The 17,551-nt window shown below is 35.6% G+C and overlaps 1 protein-coding gene across 2 annotated transcripts in view; it reads left to right on the top strand.

The window, feature by feature from the left end:
- The window catches only part of TUSC3 (tumor suppressor candidate 3), an 89,253-nt gene that overhangs the window by 10,336 nt on the left and 61,366 nt on the right, over positions 1–17,551 (top strand). For both annotated transcript variants that reach the window (XM_087814131.1, XM_087814130.1), the window contains exon 2: positions 10,622–10,791. In XM_087814131.1, the coding sequence (XP_087670257.1) occupies positions 10,622–10,791 (170 nt within the window). The remainder of the gene's footprint in view (positions 1–10,621; positions 10,792–17,551) is intronic.

The following is a 17,551-nucleotide window of genomic DNA, read 5'->3' as shown; positions in this document are numbered from 1 at the left end:
ATGCTCATTTACCCTCTTTTACGACTGTCCCTTATTAAAATGACTTCATATTTGGATCCTTCAGGAATCAAAATTCTAATGATGCTGTCTCTTGATAGGGGAGTATTGTACTTAAGCAGTTTACGGTGAAAAACAGTCACAAAGACAACCCCCATCTTTAAAAACACCCAAAACAACAACAAAAAATTGTCTTCACTTTGTAGTAAAAACTAAAACAGAATAACTCCCAATTCTGAAAAAAACCCACAATTTTTGACTCTATACATGACGTTATGATTTATCTTTAGATATACTTGTGTATACTTGTATTAGTGTGAACACGTTAGCTTCCATTCTGTCTTGTCTTTTCATTTAATGTTATGGTAGAATATTTTCACTAGTTACAGGCCACATATGTATGATTCTAGTCCCTAATATTTCATTGTTTTAATATGCTCTGTATTTATTTTTATTGCTATGAATTGCATAACTATGCTTAGATTTTTTTCTTTTTGAATTTTTATGGTATATTTTAAAAGGTGTGATTAATAAGTTAACCAGTATAATCAGTTTATATTTTGTATCAATGTGTTTATGTGGGGCCTTATATTTTGGAGATAAGGTTTACATCTTGATATACCTAAATTTGTATAATCTTGTACATTCATTAATCTAGTTTTATTATTGCTACTAGTGTCAAATATAAAATTTCTAAAATACTATACAGTGTTTTCTCTAATAAAATTAAGGTAAAAGCATTTACCATTAGAATTCTTAAAATTTATTACTGCCATGGGAGAGTGGTTTCTTATGGAGCAAGAATTCTAATATTTTTCAATGCAGAATTTATATTGATGTGTTTATGCAAATGCACTGCCCTTTTTTATGAATTAAGAAATCCTAGACAGTCAAATTGGTATTTTAACTGTTCTCTATTTTTTCCAGTTCTATTTTTAGCTTTTTAAAAAATTTATTGTTGAAAGTATTTCCGATGTCTCCCTTTTCCCCCCTATTGACCCCCTCCACCCCTCTCCCACCCCCTCCCCAGGCCTTCCCCACACTATTGTCTGTCCATGGGCTATGCATATATGTATATAATTTCTGAAGTATTAATTTTAAATTTGGCCACAGTAATTCCTAAGTTCTTTGAAAAACTGAAGTTAGAAACTTTTTATAAAACATTACATTTGAATAGCCCTAATAAATAATCAACTCCTAGATTATAGCTTAAACTTCTACAAATTGTGCCTTAGTTCAGCATGTGTGATGTGGAGGGTGGAGAGGGAGGGAGGGAGCCAAGCCCTGGAGCGCTCTTCAGGGCCTGTCTGGAGCTCGCCATGTTCAGGATGCTCCGACGGATACAAATAGCGAAAATGGGGCTCTTCGGGGAAGTTGATAAAGCCACTAATTACATGAGTGCTGCTGACAATATTTTTCTGTGTCTCTAGAAATAGGAGACTTAACTGAATATTGTAGTGCTGTCAATTGAAGGTTTCTCCTTTCTAAAACATATGACTGTTTTCTCAGATAACTTTATTTCTACATTTTTCATTCAGATATGAGTCTAATTAGATTCTACTTACTATCTTAGACATGTTGGGCTTAGAAAATGTATATAAGCTATTTCCACGTCTCACCCTGTGGATACCGCGGTCCCTGTCGTAGGATGCCAGTCCCCTTTGGTGTACCAGGTTATCTTTAGCATCTTCCCTGAGGTGGAATTGGTCTGAAGATTTCCACTATTCCTTTCTTTAACTTTAAAGAGCTTGATATTAAGTACATCAAAAAACTTTCAGTATGATTTATTTAAAGTATTTCGAATCTCTTACTTTTGTACCTTTGAAGTAATGATAGTTGAGGTTTTCCAAGTGTGTTACATTTCCTGCGGAGATACCATAATTTGCTGAGTTCTTAACTGATTAAACTGCTTGTTTGAATCTTTGCCCTCTTCTTGGCATGTGTACTACATGCACTTTATGTTTTTCATCAGAATAGTCTGTTTTCCTGTTCATTGTGTAGCACACTGTGGTCCTCTGAGTGCCCTTAGGCTCCTGGTGCTCCTTAGTGACCAGTTTGTAATGTACGTGGGGTGATGCAGTGCCTGATCTCTGGTGTTTTGGTTTCTAGAAGCATTAATTGCCATTTATGTTTTATTCTAGTGTGAGAGGAATTGTATAATATTAAAGAAAATGAATATGGATTTTTAAGATCAAATAATTTCAGGAATTGAAAATAATTTTCTCCCAAATGTACTAGGGATAAAATGCTGGAAACAATATATGAGTACAAAAGTACTAGATTAGTAAGATTTTTTTTTCCTATGTAAGCTTCATTTTGGAATGAACAGTTTTATTCCATGTTGCTTAGCGAACTGTACCACTTCTTTGTATTTTTGTTGGTTTGTAAAAACATGAATTTACAGTTTGAGTAACATCATATGTTGAGGACTGGCATATAGATTATGCCAGCTTGTTTATTATAGTGAATTGCCTTAAAATTTAGTTTTCATAAAAAACATTAAGCTAAAAATATAAGAGAGAGGACTGGGTGTCTGCAGTTAATATGACTGACTATCTTAACTTCATTGATATGTGGAACCCGCTAGTCCTTGCTGTTTACAGCATAACAGGTAAGGACAGGACTTCTTCTTTGAAGATTCCAAATATTAGATTTATTTTTTCTTTTCTGATATGGTAGATTTATGACACCTGTGTTCCTATTTCCCAGCCTTGTGTCAGGAGCTGACAGAATCCAACACACTCTTCACAGAGTCCCAGTCATGGTTTCAGAATTTTCCTCTGTGCTAAATTTAAATTAGCCATTACCGACCAGTGTTCAGTGTTTCAGTGTTCACAGAAACGAGATCTTATGTGCCATCCTGTCCTGAGCTGGCACTCAGCCGTTTACTGAACAGCAAAGCCACAACCGCAGCACCGATATCAGCAACATTTTTATCGCTAGAGCCTCTTTGCCATACAGCCATGAGAGGAGATCTGCTGTACTCCTTCCTCTTTCATTTTCATGAATTTAACACAGTGCCTATCATGTAATTAGTAATCTGCAGTGCTCGTTTATAAACTTAGCACAGTGCTTGTCCTACATTAAGTACTGAGAAAAATTTGAGCTCTGAGATTTTAAGATATTAATGAGATTAAAAAAATTCCCATTGTAGGTGTTCCTTTAGAAGCCACTGTTCCCATCAGTGTTGCTGATAGAAACTGACCTAAGGAGAAGGGAATACAATTTGGGATCCTGTCCGTCACAGGATGATTGTTACGAGTTTTCCATACATGAAGTCATTTAATTTTAACAACATTGTTGTGAGGTATTATTTCAGTTCTAGAAATGAAGAAACTGAGATTCGGAGGAATCATTTGGTCAGGTTACATTGCATGTAAATACAGAGTCATCATTTAACTTGAGCCAGAAAATTATTTTCCAAGTTTTAAATATACATGTGGTGCTGTCTCAGTTTGTAAAGGTTACATTATATTCCATCTTACGGATGTTTCTGTGGTCCCTGAAATGCACAGAGTTCCCTTGGGAAGGGTTGTTTTTTTTTTTTTACTTGTTTCATTCTCCAGTGGGAATGGGAATTAAGATTCCTGAGTATTACTGTCTGTAAGAGACCAAAAGGGACACTCAAAGAGAGGAGATGGTTCTGCCGAAGTGAAATGGTAGCTTGTCCTACATTAAGTACCGAGCAAAAAATCCCAACAGAAAGGAGTGCACATGGCCCTAAAAATGGAAATACATACGTTGAAGGGACAAATGCACCCAACCTTGTCTTTAAACAAGGCTATCGTCCTGTCACAGAGAAATGCAACAGTGTGTCCCTGTGTGGAGACCACAGCTCAACCTGTGATTCTTAGATCATTGAATTCACATCAATCACATTTCTGTTCCTGACTGAATATGTCTACTGTATCACCTTGCAATATTTTCCTTGGAGAATTAGCTCAACCTTCTTTATAATAGATGCTCTTGAAGGTATGAGTCAACCATGATGCCTTTCCCTTCCCTTCCCAGACCTTTTTTTTTTTTTTTTCTGTACAAAGGTGACAGCCAATCGGATCAATCACTTCTGCACACTACTTCCTAAATAGAGAATCTGGCACTGGGCTCTCTTTAATTATGTGTTCTAAATTCATGTTTAAATCTCACTATTTTTACTATTATGTTCTTCAAGTGTATTGGTACTTTAAAAATACATTTTTCTATATTATCTTAAAACCTTTAAACAATTGGAAACAGATAAGACTTGTTTCTCTGGCCTAGTTTTTACCATAAATGGTGCATACTTATAAAGAATTAACTCCTAGGCCTAGTCAGGGAATTAAATTAGAGGAACTTTCATAATAAACTGTCTCACTGTGTAGAAAAGTCTACTTTTGTTTAAATAGTTCCCCAGGTGTTTTTTGTTTTTTTTAAAGATTGCCTGTGTGTGTGTAGAGAGAGATATTACAAATGAACGTATCTCTCTTTCTCATATACACACACACCACTATTACATGGAGAAAACATCAAAGGAATTAATAAAAGAAAAGCTGAGTTTGAATCCCTACTTATTTTGATCTTGAGTAAGTAAAATTTTAGGTTCTCTGAACCTGAATTTTTCTCAGTGGAATAGGGATGTTGGCTGGCACCTGACGTGTTGTATGCCTAGTATGGTACCGGACACATTGGAAGTACTCATTAAATATTTATTTCCTTTTGTTGATTGTGAGCCTCATATTAAGGTATGGATGGTAATGCTACATTTAAAAATAAACTTAATTTTTATAATTTCTGAAATGAATATGGCTAATTGTCGTTGGCTCTTTATCAGTGACGATATGTTGACATTAGTGAGGTGGGAAGGCATAAGTTTTAATTTGGCTTCGATAGGTTCGTGATTTTGTTTATAAAGTTCATTTATGTAGTTAATACAGTTTATTGTATACCTTCTAATGTTTCCTTGGCGTGTGAAGATGAGGAAATTCAGAAGTGATGCAGCTAACATTACTTGTGTTTTTAGTTCGCACAGATGAGAGAGTCTGAAGTGATGAGTCAGAGCCATATATCTTACAGCAGTTTCAGGTGCTTCTGACTCTTGGATTGTTGACTTTCAAACAGGGAAAGTTGCTTGAGGCAGGAGATATAAACACTGATCGCTCTGCTCCTTGTGGTTGGAAAGTGGAATAAAAGTAAACAACCTAGTGTAGTATAGGAATAGGTTCAGAAATGAATACTCTAAAAAAGCAGAGGCCTCATTCTTTCTCAACTTCTACTTTAGAAGTTTATAAATAGTGATATATATTTGCATGTGAAATTTAAACTCCTAGGAATTTGCCTGTGACCTGTGTTTATAGAATACCAATTTGTTTTAGTGATTTTCAAGTAAACTTAAAAATGTTAAAATTACCAGAGCTCAATTAGAAATAAGTTTGGTTCTCTCTTATCTTTATATTGCTCTTGTAGAGAGAATTTCAAACTAACCCCTAAATTTTTAGTTAAAAATGTCTAATTTAAGGATAGTGGAATTCCTACTTTGGTTACATGCAGCTTCAGTGTCTGTTATGCCCTTTGGACCTTTTCAAGAGTCTGGGACTAAAAAGGTCATAAGACATGATTTTTGCCCTTGAGGAACTGAGAGTGTTAGGAGAGATCACAAGGGTGGTAGGTGGTCTAACAGAAGTATTGGCAAAGGAGGCACCGATAGCCCCTGGGTGGCTTGGTGAGAATCCTTGCATGCCGTTCTGCCCTTGTTGGCTCCCCTGGGACAAGGGCATATTCACTTAGGGTGACAGGAAGAGGAAAGCGGGCGAGGGAGGGGTTTCCCCTGTGCCAGGCCTGGTGATACAATAGAAGTGCCGTGTTTCTGAGACCGAATAAAACAGTGGCTCCTCAACCTAGCTTCATGTTAGAACTATACATAAAATATATTAAGAAAAATGCTGATTCTTAGGTACTCCCAGTCCAGGTATAAAATATGTGAGGTATCTTATAACTTTCAGAGTATGGGTCTTTTACTTCCTTGTTTAAATTTATTCCTAGGTATTTTTGATATGGTTGTATATGGGATTATTTTATTAATATATTTCTGATAGTTCATTATTGGTATATAAAAATTCAACCAATTTCTAAATATTAGTTTTGTATCCTGCTACTTTTCTGAATTCATTTATCAGCCCTAATAGTTTTTTGGTAGAATCTTTAGGGTTCTCTAGATATATGTCATTTGCAAATAATGACAGTTTTACTTCCCCCTTTCCAGTTTGGATCCCTTTTATTTCTTCTTTTCTGACTACTGTGGCTAGGACTTTCAGTAACATGTTGAATAAAAGTGGTGAAAGTAGACATCCTTATCTTATTCCTGATTTTAAGGAAAATGTCTTTAACTTTGCACCGTTGAGTATGATGTTAGCTGTGAATCTGTCATACATAGTCTTTATTATGTTGAATAGATCAGTGAAACAGAATAGAGAGTCCAGAAAGAAACCTATGCCTATATGGTCAATAATATTTGACAAAGGAAGCAAGAGCCTCCAATAAATGGTGCTGGGAAAACTGGACAGATACATGCAAAAAAATGCAGCTAGGCCACTAACTTACACCATACACAAGAATAAACTCAAAATGGTTGAAAGACTTAAATGTAAGACCCGAAACCATAAAACTCCTAGAAGAAAACATAGATAGTAAACTTGGTGATATTGCTCATATATAAACATATATATATGTATACATATAATATATATATTTGGATATAGCTCCTTGGGCAAGGGAACCAAAAGAAAAAATAAACTAATAGGGCCACATTAAACTAAGTTTTTGCACAGCAAAGGAAACCATCAACAAAATGAAAAGACAACCTACTGAATGGGAGAAGGTTTTCACCAATGATACATCAATAAGGGGTTAATATCCAAAATTTATAAAGAATTCATACAACTTAACCCCCCAAAAACAAACAAAACCAAACCACCAAACAATCCAGTTAAAAAGTGGGCAGAGGCCCTGAATAGACATTTTTCCAACTATAACATACAGATGGCCAATAGACATATGTAAAGATGCTTAATGACACTAATCATCAGAGAGGTGCAAATTAAAACCACAATGAGATACCACCTCCTACCTGTCAGAATGGCTGCCATCAATAAGTCAACAAACAACTGTTAGTGAGGGTGTGGAGAAGGGAACCAGAGGGAACTGTTGGTGGGAATGCAGATTGGTGCAGCCACTATTGAAAACAGTATGGTGGTTCCTCAAAAATTTAAAAAAGAACTACTGTAGGACCCAGCAATTCCACTTCTGGGCATCTTATCTGAAGAAATTCAAAACACTAATTCAAAAAAAATGCATGCATCCCTATGTTCTTTGCAGCATTATTTACAATAGCCAAGATATGGTGTCCTTCAATAGACAATTGGGTAAAATGTGGTACATATATACAATGGAATATTACTTGGCCGTAAAAAAAGAATGAAATCTTACCATTTGCAACAACATTGAGGGACCTAGAGGGTATTATGCTAAGTGAAATCAGACAGAGAAAGACAAATACCATGTGATTTCTCTTGTATGTGGAATCTAAAAAACAAACAAACAATACAGACTCATAGATACAGGGAATAAATTGATGGTTGCCAGATGGGAGTGGGATTGGCGGCTGGTTGAAAAAGGTGTAGGGATTAAAAAGTACAAACTGACCGTTACAAAATATGGGAATGTAAAGTACAGCATAAGAAATATAATCAGTAATATTGTAATAACTATGTATGGTACCAGGTAGGTTCTAGACTTATTGGCAGATCATTTCATAAGGTATATAAATGTCTAACCACTGTGCTGTACACCTGAAACTAATATAATGTTGAATGTCAACTGTAATCGAACATTTAAAGTCCATGGACTTTTTGAAGAATACTTTTAAAAACTTAGCATGCTGTAGTTTGTCAGTCTGCAAATATTTATTGGTGCATTCTGTGTGCTGTGGCCTATTTCAGGCACCCAGTGTACAGGAGGAGCAAACAGACCACAGTCCTGCCCTTCAACAGGAGGCGGGCACATCGAATCAACATACCCTTAACTGAACTCAGTTTCTTACTAACTTGCTCTTCCACTTGCGTTCCCCTGTCTTAGTGAGAAAATTATTCACCCACATGCACAGAGCAAAAACTTTGTCATCCTTGACTCCGTCTGCCGTCTCACTCCCCTGTGACCACCAGGTCCTGCTGCTCAGGACGCCTGCGTATCTCGTATCCCTTCGCTTCTTCCCTGCTCTCAGCATTTTAAGTTGACTTCTGCCTGTCCCTCCTCCAGTCCATTCTCAACCTTGCACCTTGAGGGCTCTTTTGAAAACAAAAGTCCTTAGCCCTTAACCTTTTAAATTAAATTTTTGTATATTAAATAAATTTAACTTTATTTTTGACCATTAAAAATTTTGTATGTTTAGGGTATACATCATGCTGTTTTCATATATGTATTCATTGTGAAATGATTACCACAACAAAGCTAATTAACATATCCATCACAAATCCCAGTTACCTTTTTTAAATGTAAGAATACTAGAGGATAATATTCTCTTAGCAAATTTCAAGTATATAATACATTATTATTAATGTCACCATGCTGTACATGAGGTGTCCAGACCTTACTCCGCTGACCCCTGAAAGTTTGTACCATGTGCTCAGTATGTCCTCCTTTGCCCACACCCCACCCCACCAGCTTTTTGGTCACCACCACCATTCATTCTACTATGAATTTGAGTTTTTTTTCCTTTTTTTTTTTTAGATTCCACACATAAATGAGATGTGACATTTGTCTTTCTGTGCCTAGCTTATTTCCCTTAGCACAATGGCCTCCACTTTGTGGGGTGTGTGTGTGAGTGTGTTTGTAGAGGTGTGGGGTGTGAGTGTGTATGAGTGTGTAGAGGTGTGGGGTGTGAGTGTGTGTAGAGGTGTGGGGGGTGTGTGTGAGTGTGTGTGTGTAGAGGTGTGGGGTGTGTAGAGGTGTGGGGTGTGTGGGGTGTGTGTGTAGAGGTGTGGGGTGTGTAGAGGTGTAGGGTGTGTGGGGGGTGTGTGTATGAGTGTGTGTGTGTGCGTATCACATTTCCTTTATCCATTCATGTGGTGATAGATACTTAGGTTGTTTCCATATCTTGGCTTAGCCTTTAACTTTGTAAAGTTTTTATGATTTGGCTTCCATTTTCTCTTGTAACACAATTATCTTACCAAGTGGCAAAAACAATAAATCATTGCACCCCCAGTATGAAGAATGTGTACCTTCACTGGCAGTGCAGTTTTCAGGTAACCAGTGCCGTCTTAGTTTTCATTAAACACCCTCACTTATCACGTTAAGTACGGTTCTATGAATATAAATTGTGACATTACCTTTGTAAATGGTTTTAAATTTGTCTTAGTTATGTGAGATAGAATTATAAGGAGTTTGTATTTATTATATTTCTATATATTAGAATAACATCCTAAAAATAATTAAGACACCTGGGAGAATGGGCTGAGAGAATTTCTTTTCTCTAAAAGGGATTAGTACACTATTAAATTTTGAGAAACATCACTCTGTAGAGTCAATAAAGGCAGGGACCGTATCATAGTTGCTATTATATTCTCAGGTCCTAAGCCTGTGCGTGGCACACAGTAGATAATCAGAAAATATTTCTGAATTAGGGAATGCTTTCTTCTCATGTATAAACACATACATTTTGTAACTGTGCTTCAGTTTCTTCATTGCATGCTTCCCAGTGAGTCTGTCAAAACCTCTGGAGCTAGGAGTTTTGCCTGAGTGTTTTCTTTTTTTCACCTTTATGATCCTGGTCATAGTACTTTCACAAATTAAAGGATAATTATTCATTTTGAAAACACGCCAGTACAAAGCTACACTAAGCTGTAATCTCTCTGAATTTATAGCACAGAAGCTTTTATCCCAGCCTAGACTGACCAATAGGTAAAACTTGGGTACATTAAAAAAGTTACCTAATGTATTTCTATAACATATGATTATATTTTTTATTTACATTTTGAAATAATTTTAAACTTACAGAAAATTGCAAAAATCATACAGAGTTCCCATATGCCTTTCACTCAGTTTCCCCTAAGAATAACAATATGCACATTATCTGAAACAAGAATTAACATTGATTGCTTCAGAATTATGAACTCACCTATAGACATTATTCACATTTCACTAGTTGTATTAATGTCCCTCCCATTTCAGAATCCATCCCAGGGCTCTCCCTTGCATCTAGTTGTTATGTCCCCTTGCTCTTCTCCAGTGTGTGACAGTTGCTCAGTCTTCCCTGGTCTTTCATGAACTTGACACCTTTGATGAGTACTAGTTACTTTATAGAATGTTACTAAACTTGGGTTAGTGTTTTCTCATGGTTAGACTGAGCTTTACCTTTTTGCCAAGAATACCAGGGAAGTGATGTGCTCTTATCAGTGGATCATCAGGGTATATATGTTGATGTGTCTTATAATTACTGGTATTGTTAACATTGATTACTTGGATAAGTTTTTGTTTACCATTAACAGAAAAATAATGTTGGCTAAAATATAATCTCATGTAATTTTGTTTATATGAAATACAATCTGAAGGACTTTAGCCCTGTGTAAATTTAAATTCTTATGTTTAATTGCAGAATCTGTTATCTGAAAAGGTAGAACAGCTGATGGAATGGAGTTCCAGGCGCTCAATCTTCCGAATGAATGGCGACAAATTCAGAAAATTTATAAAGGCACCACCTCGAAACTATTCTATGATTGTGATGTTCACAGCTCTTCAGCCTCAGCGGCAGTGTTCTGTGTGCAGGTAATGAATGCATTTCAAAATTTTAAAACACTAGTCTCCCATGCTTATATATTTATTTTATTATATGCAAGATAAATGCACATAATAGAATTAAACATTTGTCCAATGTTTTGGTCAAATGTAACTATGAGCATTTAAAAATAAGCTAAAAATCATTGTATTCTAGGAAATGACATTGCTAGGCCAATATCCTTTTATTGTATAACATATTTATTGACCATTTCCACATGTAATCATGAAAAATATTTGTTATCTTTATGTCCTATATAAAGGTAAGAATGTGATAGAATTTGGTGTGAATATTGCCTCGTAGGTTATCTAATTATATTTTGTAGACAGTGAAGTAGCCCCCTTAGATGTAATCTATTATAACAGTTTAATAGAGGACACTCTTACTAGGGAAGTCCATTCCTGTGAAATAGAAATAAATAATTTGAAATGCATGAAATATTTTCTAGTAGGAACATACTGAGAAAATTTTGGACAAGTACAAATATAATACATATGTAGCAAATGCTGTTTTTTAATTAAACTTTTTGTTCTGAGATAATTGTAGGCTCGTGCGCAATTGTAAGAAATAATACAAACAAATCATATATCTTTTACCTGTTGTCCTACAGTGGTAACATCTTGCAGAACTATACACAATATCACAAGCAAAGTGTTGGTGTTGATACAATCAAGATACAGAACTTTTCCATCCCCGTGAGAACCTTTCCTCTTGCCCGTTATTGCCACCCCCACACATCCATTCCAGTCCCCACCTCCAGAATTTGTTCTTCACTTCTGTATTTTATCAGGACTGTTATATAAGTGGAGTCATACAGAGTCTGACCTTTTCGGTTTGGTTTTTATTTGCTTTCTGTAATTCCCTCAAAATCCATCTAAGTCGTTGCATTTATCAACAGTTTAATTTTTTTATTACTGAGTAATATGTTATGATACGTATGTGCCACAGTGTGTTCAACCATCAGTCTGTTAAAGGACATCAGTGTTGTTTCTAGTTTTTGGCTATTACAAATGCAACTGCTGTGAAAATTCTTGCACAGCTTTTTGTGTGAACTTAAGTTTTTGTTTCTCCGGGCTAAACACCAGACAGTGTGGAGCTTGGGTTGTATGGTGGTTGCATGGTCAGCTTTATAAGAAATTTTCTGTGTTTCCCAGAATGGCTGTATCATTCTACATATCCACCAGCAGTGTGTAAGAAAGGTAGTTTTTCCATTCCCTCACCAGCATTTGGTGTTTTCACTATTTTATTTTAGCCATTCTGATAGGGATGGAGTGCTATCTCATTGTGGTTTTATTTTACATTTCTCTAATGGCTAATGGTACTGAACATCTTTTTCATGTGGTATTTCTCTTGTTGAACATTGTTTCACATGCTTATCTGTCATCCATATGTCTTCATCAGTGTCTGTTCATGTCTTTTGCCCATTTCTAATTAGAGTTTTCAGTTTTTTGTATATTGTAGATGTTAGTCTGTCAGATGTGTGGTTTTCAGATATTTTCTTCTAGTCCATGGCTTTCTTTTCATGCTTATAAAAGGGGTCCTTTGCAGATTTTAATTTTGACGAGGTCCAATTTATCACTTTCTCCTTTTACAGTTCTTACTTTTCTTGTCATTTGAAGAACTCTTTGCTTAGCCTTACATCCCCAAATTTATTTCCTCTGTTTTTTCCTAAAAGCTTTATGTTTTACATTTTGATCTGATCTTTGGGAGAAAACATTCAGTCTTTCATTGTTAAGTATGATATTGCGGTAGGATTTTTATAGAAGTCCTTTGTCAAGTTGTCCTTTGTCAAGTTCGTTATTTGTAGTTTGTTGAGAGTTTTTACCCTGAATGGGTGTTGGATTTTATCAAATTTCTATTGGTGTGAATTGATATGATTTTGCTGCGTTAGCCTATTGGTATGCTGGATTACACTGACTGATTTTCAAATATTGGACCATTCTTACATTTTGGACTAAATCCCACTTAATTGTGGTATACTCTTCTTTTTCTGCATTGCCAGATTCTCTTTGCTAATGTTTTGTTCAAAAAATTTCATCTAAGTTTATGATAGCTATTAATCTATATCATTTTTATGCTGTTTTGTCCAGTTTTGGTACCAGGGTAATATTGACCTCATAAAGTGAGTTGGGAAATGTTCCCTCCTCATTTATTTTTCTGGAAGAGCTTGTGAAAAATTACACAGTTTTAGAAGATTATGTTACTACTTCTTTGAATGTTTGATAGAATTCTCCAGTAAAACCATTTGGTCCTGGAGATTTTTTTTTTATATATATTCCATTTCCTCAGTGGTTAAGGATAGCTCGGGTTTATTCTTGGCTGACCTCTTGACCATTTTTCCCCCCCAAAACAATTGCTTTTTGGGTGGTGGCTCCACGTCCAAACTCTGCACATTGTGTATTCATCCATCTGTGGGCCTTATTTAGGTTTCTGAACCATTGTGTACTCTGGTGGAAACGGAGGTTATTAATGACAAGTCAGTTTTGTTCAGACGAGCTTGCAGAAAGGGAAGTTTAGTGTTCTGAATTTTTTAAGAAGGACCTTCTCACAGCCTAGTAATGAGCATATATTGGGACATAGCTAAAAGTGGGTAGAGAATGTGGTGAACAGAAGTGTTTTGAAAAACAGCACTTCAGATGCTTCTTAATCCCCCCCTGTCAAATTTGAGGATCAGTACTCAAGTGAGCATCAACACCATTGCCAGAATTGGGATAGCACGTATGGACAGGGAAGGTATATATGCTTAAGGGATGCTGTGAAGCTCCAGGCAGGCAAAAATACCGCCTTAATTGACATTTTAGTGTAAGAATTCAGTTTCCCCTAAAAATACAAAATGTCTTTTGAATGGTATAATACCATAAATATTTTAGGAAAATAATTTGCTTGTTCCTAAAAATTGAATACAATGATTCCCTATATTCACCACTATGTGAAAAAATACAAGTATTTGATCATTGTATTTCTGGCAAGTGTAGTCTAGAAATACTTTATTATCAAAGTATTTATTTCACAGTTACATGTAATTTTATGTATTCTGATAACATTAACCATAACATACTATTAAATAACATCTCTAGGTAATATTTTACTTAATGCATTATGTTGTTTAATGAATTGTTAAATATGGACCCTTAATTTTTTTTTTTTTTTATTGATCTTAGAGAGTAGAATGGAGGGAGAGAGGGAGAGAGAGAGAAACATTGATGTGAGAGAGAAACATCAGTCAGTTGCCTTCTGCACGTGCCCCTACTGGGGATAGAACCCACAACCTGGGTGTGTGCCCTGATCAGGAAGCGAACCTGCCCCCTTTTGGTGTATGGGATGCTGCTGCAACCAACTGAGCCACACTGGCCAGGGCTGGACCTTTAATTTTTAAAATGACACAGCTCAAAATAACCTGTTTGCTTATTTTAGTCTATTTTGTAATAAATTTTTACATTTTAGGATAGTTTTAGACTTATGAGAGAAAACGATTGAAGTTATTAGAAAAAGTTAAGATAACTTGTGGATCAGGGTGGTGGGTTGTTAGAGAAGTGAGAAAGAACAGGTGAAGCTTTGGGTACGAATAAAAAATGTAGAGTAGATATGTGGTTCCCGTACTCAGACATTTTGATTTAATTGTTTTGGGATAGCCCCAAGGCCATCAAAAACATGATCTAGGTAATTCTAGTGTGCAGCCAGTATTGAGAAAGGGAAGGTAAGAAGTAAGTTCGTGATTCTTAGTTTTTATTTTCCTTGAGGAGCAATGAGAATAGGTATACTAGTTGGATGACCATAAAGCATTGAGGATCCCTTTTGAAACTAAAATACCCAACCTCTTAGTGAGGAATCTGTAGAATTAAATCATTTTCTGCCCCAATACTCAGCAATTGAGGAGCAAGAACACCGCCCTTAGGAGTCAGCATGTTTGGTGTATGGTGTGAAGTGTATTAGGCAAATGCTTTGAGAGTATTAGTGAGAGAGTATATTCGAAATGTGTAACTATGGGTTCAAAGTTGGATAGGGGGTCAAAGGAGGCCAGAGAACAGCTGATAACCTGGGTGTGATATAATGACGCTATATTTTCTCAAGAGCGAAGAGCAGATTTTGTGTAAAAACAGGATAGAGTTGAAAATTAAGAAGCAGTCATAAAGGGCTTACTTAGTAAATAATTTACTGAAGTATAATACAGATGGTTGTTGTTGTAGAGAAGCTTGAGGAACGCTAAGGCTGTGGTGATGTCTAGATTAAACCATGTGTGCTGAAATTGCTCAGGATGATGATGGAATTGGAGAGGAAGAAAATGAAGTGAGCCGGTAGGGGGATGCCTTGGAGTTTGTTAGAGGAGGCTGATCAATTTATATCATAGAGTAATAGAAATGCCAAGGAGGATTTGTTAAATAATTGTGGATGAGCAGTGTTCTGAGATTTACTATGTGGAGCCAAGAGAAGTACCATGCCCCCTATGATAGTGGGCAGAGCGGATCAAAGAGAACTCAAGAAAAAGGTAAAATTATTCAAATTATATTCTTGTATTCTAAATTTAGCCCCAGAGGGAGTTGTAGCTTCACTGAGAGAGACACCCTATCATGAGCAGCCATCTTTTCTTTTTGAACATGAATTAAATTCTAGGTCCTTTTATGCCAATGGAATTTTGCACTATTTTTTATAAAACGTCTATAATTTTTATAATTCTGTAGAATTATTTTATAGCTACAATTTTGAAATCTTAGTGCTTTCTTTTGTGAGACTTTCTCCTTTTTCTTTAAGACATTTTCTCTAGAGTTAACTCACACTTAGACTCTCTAGTTGCTTTCAGGCTGGTGAATGAGCTGTTGGCTTCCTTGTAAGCCCTCTTGCAAATCATTCTGCTCTTCCTTCACACAGTCACTTTATTCACAAATTTCAGAATTCAATTCTCACCTTCTTCAGTGCTAACATTGAACTCCTGAGCCAAATAAAGTTGTTAATTAAGACTACTCAATATAATTCTCACCTCCCTCCCATAAGTGTTAACTCCAACTTCCTTTATCAAATTCTACTAAAGGGAATATTACCCATAATTGCTAAATCTTTTGGATGTATTCTACCACAAAGTTACTTATTTCTTCCAGAAGTTACAAGAAATTGTAAGAACAAAATATCCTCTTCTAAGGTTATTACTATGGATCAATAAGTATAAGGAAAAAAAGTCCAGGTGAAGGAAAATAAAAAAAGTACATGTAGAATCAAGCAGGATGCATGTATAACCAAAGTGATTTCTTGGAGATTAATATATTTAAATTAGACTCAAATGAAAAAATTAGTAATTAAAAAGGTATTTTAAAAGGGAGGGTGAATAAATTATAACATTGACATATTAGATGTTAATTGGATCACATCCATCCTCTAATTAAAATTATTATTTACTATGTGTAAACTATTAGGAGTTCTGTGTTATATATATATTTGTAACATATATATGACATACATATAAGCTCTTGTCATGCTCACTACTGTAAAGGTTAGGTCTGAAAAAATCAATTTTATAGATGAGAACATCAAAGCAGAGAGATTATATGATTTATCCGAAGTCACACAGCTAATACCCTTCAGGGTTGGGATTTGCAACTCCAGAGCTAATAGAGTTTAATGCTTTTTTTAAGTGTACACATTCATCATTGCCTTTACCCTGTGAACTGTAATTTGCATTTTGCTTTTACGTTTTCCAATTAAGATTATTAATTTTTTTTTAGGGCAGGGATCCATCAGCCAGCATTTATTAAACTCATTAGATCATGAAAAGCTTTTTCAGAGTAGCAGCTCATAACAGCGACTGGCGAGTTGGCGATAGCAGGCCAAAACCATGTGGAAAAGCGCTCATCAGCCTCTTGTTTCATTAAAGCGAGGTCACATCTCTTATGAAATTAGATTTTAAAGTGAGCACAGAAGGTGAAAATCATGTGTAGATAAAATTACCCTTGTACATCACTTAATGCTCTTGTAAGTGCTTAGTAAATGGTTTTGGGAGTACAGCCTTTATCATTTCCTCTGTTCCTTAGATAATATTTTTCTGTGGCCTTAATTATTGTCAGCCTAATATGCCTGGCTACATGAACAAAAGGTTTCACTTCTTTGTCAAAGACGAGCAAACTCTCATGGCATTCACACATTCTTTGCCTGGTTTGGCTAACACATGAGAACTGTTTCAGGCTTGATTGAATCTAGGACCAGTTTAATATAAAAGATGTTCCAGGGTTATTGCTGAGCTCACTCTAGTTTATTATTTTTTAAGTTGAAGGCATATGATATAACTTCACTGTATTAAATTGCTTCCTAGGTGTGTCTTGCTGAGAATGGATAATCCCAACTCTTTTACCCTTTTCAGTGACCTTTCGTTATTTGTGTTACTTTGCAGCAGTCTCTGAGCTCTTTCTGTTTTCTATCTTATTTGTATATAAGGTCTAGCTTTAGTCCCCCATCTTTTTAATTTCAGACTATAGAAAATTGAAAGAGTAGTATGAGGACACAGTCTACCCTTTACCAAGATTCACTAATTATTAACACCTTGCCGCATTTGATTTTGCTCTTTAAGTATACATCAAACATGAGTCTCATATCAAATGTACATATAAGTTGTTGGACATCATGAATATCACTGCTAAATACTTCAGTATGCATCTTTTAAGAAAAGGAAATTCTTACATAATCAGAATATCATTATCACTTTTAAGTGAATTGACATTAATTCAATATAATCTTATTGCACTGTCTATATTTAAATTTTACATT

Source organism: Miniopterus natalensis, chromosome 2, assembly GCF_054644295.1.
Source record: "Miniopterus natalensis isolate mMinNat1 chromosome 2, mMinNat1.hap1, whole genome shotgun sequence".
Classification (NCBI taxonomy): domain Eukaryota; kingdom Metazoa; phylum Chordata; class Mammalia; order Chiroptera; family Miniopteridae; genus Miniopterus; species Miniopterus natalensis.
This window is presented reverse-complemented; position numbering and strand designations above follow the sequence as displayed.